The sequence below is a fragment of the Nyctereutes procyonoides genome, unplaced genomic scaffold (assembly GCF_905146905.1).
Source record: "Nyctereutes procyonoides isolate TBG_1078 unplaced genomic scaffold, NYPRO_anot_genome, whole genome shotgun sequence".
NCBI lineage: Eukaryota > Metazoa > Chordata > Mammalia > Carnivora > Canidae > Nyctereutes > Nyctereutes procyonoides.
In genome coordinates this window covers 45,296,228-45,308,604 of record NW_026575049.1, presented here as the reverse complement: position 1 = coordinate 45,308,604, position 12,377 = coordinate 45,296,228, and the positions used below count along the sequence as shown (strand labels likewise).

General features: G+C 35.9%; 1 protein-coding gene across 1 annotated transcript in view; it reads left to right on the top strand.

Annotated features, from left to right (window-relative positions):
* VWA3B (von Willebrand factor A domain containing 3B) overlaps window positions 1–12,377 on the top strand; it is a 207,217-nt gene that overhangs the window by 114,696 nt on the left and 80,144 nt on the right. The window contains exons 15-16 of the mRNA XM_055328114.1: window positions 2,303–2,433; window positions 4,819–4,976. Of these exons, the coding sequence (XP_055184089.1) occupies window positions 2,303–2,433; window positions 4,819–4,976 (289 nt within the window). The remainder of the gene's footprint in view (window positions 1–2,302; window positions 2,434–4,818; window positions 4,977–12,377) is intronic.

Here is a 12,377-nt window from a genome sequence, read left to right as displayed (position 1 = left end):
AACAAATACAAAATTATAGTTGGAGACGACCTCAGCACTTTCCTCCCAGCAACTGATAGAAACTACTAGATTCAAAATCAAGAAGGACTAAGCACTGTAGTCAACTAACAAGATCTAATTGTCACAGGTAGAACACTCCCCACCACAACAGCTGAATATAAATTTTTTTCTAGTTCTCAGAGTATATTAAGATGGGCTGTACAATGGGCTACAAAACAGACCACAGCTAATTTAAAAGCACTGACTACAATAGCTGAATTATGGAAACAACTCAAGTGTCCAACTGATGAATGGATAAGGAAGATGTGATATGTATACACAAATATTACTCAGCCATTGAAAAGAATGAAATCTTTCCATTTGCAATGACATGGATGGAGCTAGAGAGTGTTGTTATGCTAAGTGAAATAAGTCAGAGAAAAATAAGATTTCACTCATATGTAGAATTTAAGAAACAAAACAAATGAACAAAGGAGGATAAAAGAGAGGGAGGCAAACCAAGAAACAGACTCTTAACTATAGAGAACAAACCAATGGTGACCCAAGGCGGGGGTGGGTGGTGGTGGTGAAATAAGAGATGGGGATTAAGGAATGCACATATTGTGATGAGCACCAGGTGATGTATGGAAGTATTGAATTCACTATATTGTACACCTGAAGCTAACATGGCACTGTATGTTAACTAACTGGAATTTAAATAAAAACTTAAAAGGGAGACAGAACATGGAAGACTCCTAACTCTGGGAAATGAACTAGGAGTGGTGGAAGGGGAGGAGGGCGGGGGGTGGGGGTGACTGGGTGGAGGGCACTGTGGGGGACACTTAACAGGATGAGCACTGGGTGTTATTCTGTATGTTGGTAAATTGAACACCAATAAAAAATAAATTTATTATTTAAAAAAAAGTTTTCCTAGTTAACAAAAAGAAAAATAATCTTACAGAGAAAAATAAAATAAAATAAAAGCATTTAAATCATGGAGTCTGTTTTCTGACCGTAGTCGAATCAAATGAGAAATTAATAATAGAAGGACAGTATGAAAATGTCTAAACACATGGAATTTAAACAACAGTCCTAAACAATCTATAGGTCAAAGAGAAAGTCTCAAAGGAAATTAAAAATACTTAGAACCAAATGAAAACAAAAACACCGTGTATCAAACTATGTGGAATACAGCTAACACAGTGTTGGGGGTGAAATTTATAGCAAATGTTTGTTGGGAACAAGGAAAGTTATTGAATCAACAATCTGAGTTCTTAACTCGAGAAACTAGAACAAGAGAGGCAAAATAAACCCAAAGCAAGAAGGAAGGAAACAATACAGATTGCAGTACGAATCAATAAAATTGAAAATCGGAAAATAGAGAAAATCAATGAGATGAAAAGCTGTTTCTTTGAAAAAAAAACCTCAACTGATAACACATCTTGGAAGGCTGACAAAGACAAAAAGAGCAGACACAAAGAACTAATATTAGAAATAGGGGATATCATATTAGATCTTATAGCCATCGAAAGAATTATAAAAGGAATATAACAAACAACTTTGCATTCATAAATCTGACAGCTTGGGAAAAAATGGGCCACTTCCACACAAAACAAAAACTACCAGAAATCAACCAAGATAAAATGGACAATGTGAATCACACTAAAATAAATATTTTTTCAATAGAAATGAAAGCAAATGTCCATACAAAGACCTATACCCAAGTGTTTATAGCTTTGTTCATAAGCAGCCCAAGTATGTCCCTCAACAGGTGACTGAATTTTGGTATTCACTATACAATCTAATACTACTTAGCAATAAGGATGAATGAACTCGTGATTCATGCTGGAACATGGGTGAATCTCAAAACAATTATACAAGTGAAGGAAGCTGGACAAAGAATATATACTGGATTATTATTCCATTTATATAAAATTCTAGAAAATTGAAACTATAATGACAGAAGGAAGATGAGAGTTGCTTAGGAATGGGAGAGGGGCTTGGGGGTATGGAGGATAGCAAATTTACAAGGGGGTCTGAGGAAACTTTTGGGGTTGATGGATATGTCTGTTATCTTGATTGCAATGAAGATTTTACAGGTATGAATGTCGAAACTATTCAAATGGTACGCTTTATATGCATTCAGTTTATTTTATATGAGTTATACTTCAATAAAGCTGTTTATTAAAATGCAATAATATGAGAAATACATGAAATTCTTCAGATTCTTCTTTTCCCGATACAGTTGGTTTTCTATTAGAAATGTTTGAAATTTGAACTCTTTTATACAATATCACAATATATTTACTTCTCATTCTGGCAGAATGAAGATCTGACTCTTTTAATTAAGGAAATGGAGCAGGGACAAAGTGACCTGGAGAAGGTGAAAGACCTTTATTCGGAGTCCTTGATCATGGATTGGTGGTACAATGGAGAAAAGGAAGGGAACAATAAGTGAGCATGCCAAAGTCCCTGTTTTCCCCATCACTGGAGTCCTCTCAGATACTCTGTTCATTCTCCTTGACATTTAATCTTTCTACAGTACTTTTGGGATTTCTCTTAGTGAAAAGAATCACATAGCTTGATTATGTTAGAATTTTTTTTAAGGAAAAAGAATTCATAATCTAATAATTTAACAATCTAATATATGACTTAGGGAGGCCACATATTTGACCTTTATGTGTAAGTTCTGAAATCGTTTAGTGGCACCTAAGAGCAGTGTTAAGGGTTCATCTCTATCCAGCGTGGGTTGGTCCCCCAACTCCAGCAGTGACAGAGCACAGCAGGAGTGCTGTGTAGTGCAGGAGATTTGACTCAGGGAACAGGAGGCCCAAGGGTCTGGACTCCACTCTGTGTTGATCTTAGAGAATCCCTGACTTCTTTCCAGACCTGTCCATTGCTGTTTGAGTCTTGGTTTCCTCATTAAAATGGTGGCTGTGGTGGTAGGATTTGGGATAGATAATGCTTCAGGTCTTTTTCTACCCTATATTCTAATATGTCTCTAATTAGTAATTTGTAAACAAAAATCAAAACCACCCCAACACTCAGGGAAGGTGTCAAATCTTATGAAAACAATTTAACACTGCACAGATTTTCAAATATCCCAGCTTCATATACATACTCATTTAGGAGGATGTCTTTTTATTTTAAAAAAGTGATAGCAAGTAGAAAGAAGTTGAAAAGAAATTTATCAATCAGGATTCCATCTTCATCAAAATTCACTGTCTTCCTGTTAGCAAATTAAGCATTAATATGGGTAGGCGACAGGGCATGAGTATGGGATCAGTAAAAAGAATAAATGAATACTGGGCCATCTTATAATGAAATTTTACATTATTTTTGGAGTATTTACTTGGAAAAGCTTAGATACATCTTCTAAATTCAGAGAATTTGAACAAAAAACTTAGAGTCAAATAAATGGACAGCACCTCAGTGTAAATTACTCTCTATACTTTAACTGTCTTCTTTCCCTTGTTTAATCAAACTAAAAATCTCAGGACAAAATCACCAGCAATTACTTGGAAGTTGGCTTAGTCACTTTTTATATCTGCTATTGCTTGAGTAGTGGATACACTCTTGTTTTTTATATTTCTTTTTTAGAGGCTGGATAGGGCAGGTTCTGGAGTCATGCAGAAATGTGTTTTAATCCAGGCTTCCCACCATTACTTGTTGGGTAAATTTGGGCAAGTTACTTAACCTTGCCAAGCCTCAGTTTCCTTATCTACAACATGGGAATAATGGTAGTTATAGGGTTGTTGGGAGATTAAATGAGGATATGCCTGTCATGTAATAAGAGCTCTAAATTAATATACGGGAAAGACTAAAACTCAGTGCCTCATTCCTCAGGTAGCATGCTTCTATTCTACCGTATAACAGCACATTAGGAAAAGTTAACTCACTGACCTGGCTATAGTCAAAACCAAATTGCCTTTTCTAGCTTTCTACCAGGTGAAAAAATGTTTCGGCCCCCAAATCTCCTCTCACCTTCCTTTTTTTTTCAAACATTTGTGGAGTACACATCATGTGCCAGGTAATCTGGGATGCACAGATGAATATAAACCCAGTCCCTTCCATCACAAGATGCACAGTGTAGTAAGGGATACAAACACACACAAGATTGTGAAACGCTGTGGGGGTCATCTATGAAGCAGGCATTCAGGTGGGGGATAAAAGGGAGAGGCTGTGCTTTACAGTATTGGAACTAGAGATTGCTCTGGAAACTTTTCTTTCTGTGGCTACTATGTTCAGAACTTCAGAAAAGATGCATCTGGGAATATTCTCAGGTATTTCTCGGGTCCCTCCTGGCCCCAGATCTTCACTAGCATGATTTGCTATTGTCTGGTACTTGCACAGGGGTCTAAGGCAAGGATTTCCCTTCTCTGGCTTTTTTAAGGGCTAGGTGTTCAACCCTTTGGTTGGAGAAATGGTTTTCTGTTAGGCTTTCTGGTTTACAGCTGGCTCTCCCTCGTGTTAATTCTCATATCAGTCCCATAGAGTCAGTGCACACCTGAATTTCCTGTAGTTTATAGAGGAGGAAAATTATGATGTTCAGGGAAGATTGAGGGACTTCACAGAGTCACACAGCCAGGAAGGAACAAAGCTGTGATATGAGCCATATATAATGACACCACATCTGGGCCCCTGTCCACTCTTCTGCTTTGGGTGGGTGGGCATAAGGATTGTCCTTAAATTAACCTGTTTTGTTCCAAACAAGAGGAGACTCACTTCTTTGTTTGTAATATCGTATTGATCTAACTCTGCCTTATTGTTGGAAATCTTGTGTCTTCCCCCTCCTCTTTTTCTTCTTTCTTTCTTTGTTTTTCATCTAAATCAATACAGGCATCAAAAAGAAATCTCTTCTATGGTTTCAACCCCAGATAAGTGTGCGAAACCTCACTCTGACATCGAGTCAACACAAATATCATCCCTAAATCTGTTCCAAGTACCAGAGAATCTTTCAAATCAAAAGATTCAGAAAAAGAAAGTCCTCCATGCAGGTACCAGTGAACAAAATGGTTTGATTCTTATTACTGGTTTTTCCTCAATGCAAGAAGGTAGAATAAAACAAAAATCCATATATTTTTTTAAAGATTTTATTTATTTGAGAGAGAGAGCTCACACATGTTCAAGTATGTGCATGTGCACAGGGGAGGGGGGGGGCAGAGGGACAGTCCTGGTAGAGCCGATCTGGTGCTCCATCTCACCACCCCGCAATCACCATCTGAGCCAAAATTAAGAGTCAGATGCTTAACCGACTGAGCCACCCAGCTAACCCACATAATATTTTATAAGAAGCCTAACCCTGTGGGGATTATGGTTTTGTTTTTGCTTTATTGACATATAATTGACAGAACATGAGAGACTTCTGATTCTGGGAAACAAACAAGGGGTATTGGAAGGGGAGGTGAGTGGGGGGATGGGGTGAGTAGGTGACGGGCACTGAGGAGGGCACTTGACAGGATGAGCACTACTATATGTTGGCAAATCAAACTCTGATAAAAATATACAAAAAATAATATTATATTGGTTTTAGGAGTACGACATAATGACTTGATATTTGTATATATTGAAAGATGATCACCACAGTAAATCTAGTTACCATCCATCACCACACATAGTTACAAAAACTTTTTTTTTTTTTTTTGATGAGGACTTTTAAGATCTATGCTCTTAGATTTTGTTTTTGTGTTTGGTTTTGTTTTTAGATTCCATGTATAAATGAAATCATATAATATTTGTCTTTTTCTGTCTGATTCACTTCACTTAGCATAATGCCCTCAAGGTTTATCTATAAATGATGTGACAAATGACAAGATTTCTTTTTATGGCTGAATCATAATCATGTGTGTGTGCATGTGTATATATAATGTTTATATATTACCTCTTATTTATCCATTCATCCATCAATGAAAACAGGTTGCTTCCGTATCTTCACTATTATAAATAATGCTGCAATGAACATGGAGGTGCATATATCTTTTTGATTAGTGTTTTTTTCTTTTCTTTTCCTGAATACCCAGACCCAGATGTGGAATTGCTGAATCATATTGTAGTTCCAGTTTTTTGAGGAACCTCTATACTGTTTTCCATCATGGCTGCATCAATTTGCATTCATTCCTACCAACAGTGCACAAGGGTTCCCTTTCTCCACATCCTCACCAATACTCATTGTCCTTTTGATTTTAGCCATTATAACAGGTGTGAGGTGATGTCTGCTTCTGATTTTGATTTGCATTTCCCTGATGATTAGGGATGTTGAGCATCTTTTCATGTATCTGTTGGAGATCTGTATGTCTTCTTTGGCAAAAACTTTATTCAGGTTCTTTGCCCATTTATTAATTGAATTATTTAGGTTTTCTGGTGTTAAGTTATAAAAATTCTTAATATTTTTTGTTATTAACCCCTATTGGACATATCATTTGCAAATATCTTCTCCCATTCAGATTGCCTTTTCGTTTGTTCGTCGTTTCCTTCATTGTGCAGAAGCTTTTTATTTTGATGCAGTTCCAATAGTTTAATTTTGCTTTTGTTTCCCTTGCCAGAGGAAATATACCTTAAAAAATATCTCTGTGGACAATGTCAAAAAATTACTGCTTATGTTTTCTTCCAGGAATTTTATGGTTTCAGGTCTCACATTTAGGTCTGTAAACCATTTTGAGTTTATTTCAGTGTATAATGTAAGAAAGTCGACCAGTTTCATTCTCTTGCATGTAGCTAGCTATCCAGTTTTCCCAGCACCATTTGTCAAAGAGACTTTCCCCACTGTATATTCTTGCCTCCTGTGTCATGTATTAATTGACCATGAAAGTACAGGGTTTTTTCTAGATGCTCTATTCTGTTCCATTGATTTGTGTCTGTTTTTGTGCCAGTAGCTTACTTTTTTGGGATCTGTATAGATTTGTAGTATGTCTAGAAATCTGGGATTGTGATACCTCCAGCTTTGTTCTTTTTCAAGATTGCTTTGGTTATTCAGTGCCTTTTGTGGTTACATACAAACATCAATATTCTTTGTCCTAGTTCTGAGAAAAAATGTTGTTGGTATTTTTAATAGGGATTACATTAAATCTGTAAATTGCTTTGGGTAGTATGGACATTTTAACAATGTTTGTTCTTCCAGGAGAAAGGAATGTTTTCTTATTTGTGTCATCTTCAGTTGCTTTCATCATTGTTTTATAGTTTTCAGAGTACAGGTCTTTCACCTCCTTGGTGATAAGATTATTCCTAGGGATTTCATTCTTTCTGGTGTAGTTGTAAATGGGATTGTTTTCTTAATTTCTCTTTTAGCTACTTCATTATTAGTGTAGAGAAATGCAATAGATTTCCGTATATTAATTTTGTATCCTATAACTTTACTGAATTCATTGATCAGTTCTAGTAGTTTTTTGGTGGAGTCTTTTGCGTTTTCTATATATATCATGTCATCTGCAAATACTGAAAGTTTCATGTCTTACCAATTTGGATGCCTTTTATTTCTTTTTCTTGTCTGATTGCTGTGTCTAGGACTTCTACTCTGTTGAATATTTTTTTAATTTATTTATTTATGATAGTCACAGAGAGAGAGAGAGAGAGAGAGAGAGAGAGAGAGAGGCAGAGACATAGGCAGAGGGAGAAGCAGGCTCCATGCACCAGGAGCCCGATATGGGATTCGATCCCGGGTCTCCAGGATCACGCCCTGAGCCAAAGGCAGGCGCCAAACCGCTGCGCCACCCAGGGATCCCTACTCTGTTGAATAAAAGTGGTGAGAGTGGACACCTTTGTTTTGTTCCTGATGTTAAAGGAAAAGTTCTCAATTTTTCACCATTGAGTATGATATTAGCTGTGGGCTTTTCATATTATGGCCTTTATTATGTTGAGGTGGGTTCCCTCTATCCATATTTTGTTGAGAGTTTTGATTATGAGTGGAGTTTTTATCATTTGCACTTTGTCAGATGCTTTTTCTGCATCTATTGAGATGATCCATATGGTTTTGATCCTTTCTTTTGATATATTACATTGATTTGTGAATATTGAACCATCCTTGCATCCTTGGAATAAATCCCTTGATTGTGGTGAATGATTTTTTAAATGTATTGTTGGATTATCTTTGCTAATATTTTGTTGAAGACTTTTGCATCTATGTTCATCAGAGATATTGACCTGTAGTTCGTCCGTCCGTCCTTCCTTCCTTCCTTCCTTCCTTCTCTCTCTTTTTCTTTTCTTTTCTTTTCTTTTCTCTTTTCTTTCTTTCTTTCTTTCTTTCTTTCTTTCTTTCTTTCTTTCGTGTGTGTCTTTATCTGGTTTTGGTATGAGTATAATGCTGGCCTTAAAGAGTGAATTTGGAAGCTTTCCTTCCTCTTCTATGTTTTGGAATGGCTTAAAAAGAATAGGTATAACTTCTCTTTAAATGTTTGGTAGAATTCACTTATAAGCCACCTGGTCCTGAACTTTTGTTTGTTGGGAGTTTTTGGTTACTGATTCAATATGATTGCTAGTAATTGATCTGTTCAAATCCTATTTCTTCCTGATTCAGTTTTGGAAGGTTATATGTTTCTAGGAAGGTATCCATTTCTTCTAGGTTGTCCAATTAGTTGGCATGTACTTTTTCATAATATTATAAACCTTTGTGTTTTTTGGCATTGGTTATTATTTCTCCTCCTTCAATTTCTGCTTTTATTTAATGAGTTCTCTTCCCTTTTTTGTGGGTTTAGCTAAAGGTTTATCAATTTTGTTGATCTTTTCAAATAGCCAGCTCCTGGTTTCATTGATCTGTTCTGTTTTTGGTCTGTATCATTTATTTTTGCTGTAATTTTTATTATTTCCTTCTACTGGCTTTGGGCTTTGTTCTCCTCTTTCTAGCTCCTTTAGTCATACAGTTAGGTTGGTTTTTTGTTTTTTGTTTTTGTATAAAGTATGAACTTTACATTTTTTCCTATAGATGTTGCTTCAGCACCATTTGTTGAAAAGGCTACACTTATACTTACTCCAATGAATTAATTTTGTATCTTTGCCAAAAATCAGCTGGCTCTATCTGTGTAGGTTAAATCTAGGTTTTATACTTCTGTTCCACCGTTCTTTGTATCTCTCTCCTCCAATACCACAATGTCTTTTTTTTTTTAAGATTTTATCTATTTATTCATGAGAGACACACAGAGGCAGAGACAGAGGCAGAGGGAAAGGCAGGCTTCCTGCTGAGAGCCTGATGCAGGACCCTGGGATCATGACCTGACCCAAAGGCAGACACTCAATCACTGAGCCACCCAGCTGCCCCACAATGTCTTGATTAATGTTGCTAGATGCCTTACTATCAGGTGCCATGATTCCTCCAACTTTATTTTTCTCTTGTTATTTTAGTTATTCAGGGGGGCCTGAAAGTTTGTTTCAATTTTAGAGTATGATTATTTAAAGAAAACCTTTTTGGGATTTTGATAGGAATTACATTGAATTACATTACAACACATCTTTATAATGTTGATTCATCCAATCTGTGAACATGACTCATGAATATGACCATATATTTAGATCTTCTTTAATGTCTTACAGTAGCATTCTGTAACTTTCAGCTTAGAGATCTTATACATTTTATATTAAGTATATACCTAATTATTTCATTGTATTTAGAGTGATTGTAAATAGTATTTGTTTTTGAATATAGGTTTCCATATTTTTTTTTATGATAGTCACACAGAGAGAGAGAGAGAGAGAAGCAGAGACATAGGCAGAGGGAGAAGCAGGCTCCATGCACCGGGAGCCCGACGTGGGACTCGATCCCGGGTCTCCAGGATCGCGCCCTAGGCCAAAGGCAGGCGCCAAACCGCTGCGCCACCCAGGGATCCCAGGTTTCCATATGTTTTTAGTTAATTATGATCATTGTCTATCAAAATGCAATTCATTTTGTGTATTGATCTTGTAACTGGCAACTCTACTGAACTCAGTAGTTCTAGGATTTTTTTTTTTTTTTGGTGTTTGTGTATGCTTGTGGATTTCTTGCCATTTTTCATATAGACAATATGTCATCTACAAATAGGGACAGTTTTATCTTCCTTTCCAGTCTCTCTGGCTTTATTTCTTTTTCTTGCCTTGTTGCAGAAGTTAGAACTTTCAGGACTATGTTGAATAAGAGTGATGAGTGTTCATTCTGGCCTTTTTCCCAGTCTTAAGGGAAAAGATATTCAGTCTTTCACCATTGTGAAGGATACTAACTGTAGACTTCCTGTATATATTCTTTATCAATTTAAGGATGGTTCCCCTCATTTTAATTTTCTGAGAGTTTTTATCACAAGTGGGTGCCAAATTTTGTCAAGTGCTTTTGCTGCATCAATTGATATAGACTGTTGCATCAATAGTCTGTTGCATCAATAGACTTCTTTACTCTATTGGTGTGTGGATTACTGATTGATTTTCAAATGTTAAGCAACCTTGTATATCTGAATATTTTCCACTTCTGTTTTCTCAGCATATAATTCTTTAAGGACCTTGCTGGATTTGGTTTGCTAATACTCTATTGTGAATTTTTATATCTAAGTATATGAAGGATATTGGTCTATAGTTTTTCTTTTATCTTCTGTTTTTTTTCACATTTTTTAATTGATATGCAGTTGATTTATAATACCACATTAGCCTTAGGTGTACACCATACTGGTTTAACATTTATAGAAATCATAAAATCGCCATCACGAAGTGACCACAATAAATCTAGCTACTATCTCACTATACAAAGTTGTTACATGTTACATATTCTCTATGTTGCTTAAAGCTTTCTCTTTAACCCATGGATTATTTATAAATGTGTTGTTTAATTCCACATGTTTAGAGTTTTTCCTGTTGACTTTCTGTAATCACTTTCTAGTTTGATTCCTCTATGGTCAGATAACACACTCTGTATGATTTAAATTCTTTTAAATTAGTTGGGATCTGTTTTAGTGACTAATAGTCTATCTTGGTAAATGTTTTGTGGGCACTAGAAAAACACATGTATTCTGCTGTTACTGGGTGGAGTGTTCTATGTCAGACCCTATTGGTTTATTGTGTTGTTCTCTGTCCCTGCTGATTTTGTGACTAGTAGTTCTTTAAGTTTCTGAGGGGAAGTTATTAAGTTTTTAACTATATTTGTTGCTTTGTCTATTTTTTCTTTTGAACTCTATCAATTTTATTTAGCTTCATATATTTTAAGACTGTTTGGTTTACATGTACCCATTTAGGATCTGTATGTTTTCCTGGTGGATTGATCCTTTTATTATGTAAATTTTCTTTGCTGTAAATTCTATTTTAGCAGATATTAATATTAGTCCCTCCAGGTTTTTATTAATATTTTCATGGTCTGTCTTATTCCATCGTTTTACTTTCAATCTACCAGTGTTGTACTTAAGGTAGGTAAGCCACCTGGGTGGCACAGTCAGTAGAGCCTCCAGCTCTTGGTTTTGGTTCAGGTTGTGATCTCAGGGTCATGAGATCGAGCCCTGTTAGGCTTTGTGCTCAATGTGGAGTCTGCTTAAGACTTTCTCTCCCTCTTTCTCTGCCCTGCCTCCTATGCTTGTGCATACACATACACAGTCTGCCTCTAAAATAAATAAATCTGAAAAAAAATCAAATAAATAAATCTGGGCAGCCGGGGTGGCTCAGCGGTTTAGCGCCACCTTCGGTCTGGGGCATGATCCTGGGGACCCGGGATCCAGTCCCACGTTGGGCTCCCTGCGTGGAGCCTGCTTCTCCCTCTGCCTGTGTCTCTGCTTCTCTCTCTTTCTCTGTGCGTGTCTCTCATTAATAAATAAATAAAAATCTTAAAAATAAATAAAATAAATCTTTTTTTAACAAAAAGTAAATTTCTTGTAAGTAGCATATAGTTTAATAGTGTTCTCTTATCTACTCTGCCATTATATACTTTTTGATTAATAGTGTTAGACTATTTCTATTTAAAGTAATAGTTGATATGTTAGTACTTCTGTTATTTTATTATTTTTTACTTATTTTCATTGGTCTTGTTCCTCTGTTTCTTTTTTCTTGCCTTCCTTCAGTTTACTTGAACATTTTTTAAATTATGTGTTCTTTTACTTGGAGTTTTAAAAAACTTACCTCTTTGTATGATTTTTGTAATTGTTTCTTTGAGTATGACACATATAAGGGCTTATAAAAGTCTACTAGTGTCAACATTTAGCCACTTTGTATAAGTGTGGAAATCTTACTTCAATTTAGGAAATTTCGAATTTCTTTATATTTCCCATGTTTAAATAGCATTGTCTTAAGTATCGGGTAGTGTTATAATTTCTGTTTCAGTCATTTAAGGGTTGGTCTGCTAGCTACAGTGTTTTTTATTTTTATCTTTCAACTTCGTAGGAATGGTTTTATCTTCTCTTAATTCCTGAAGGACAACAGGACAATTTTACCACATTTAGAATTTGCAGTTGTTTGTTCTTTCCTTTTTG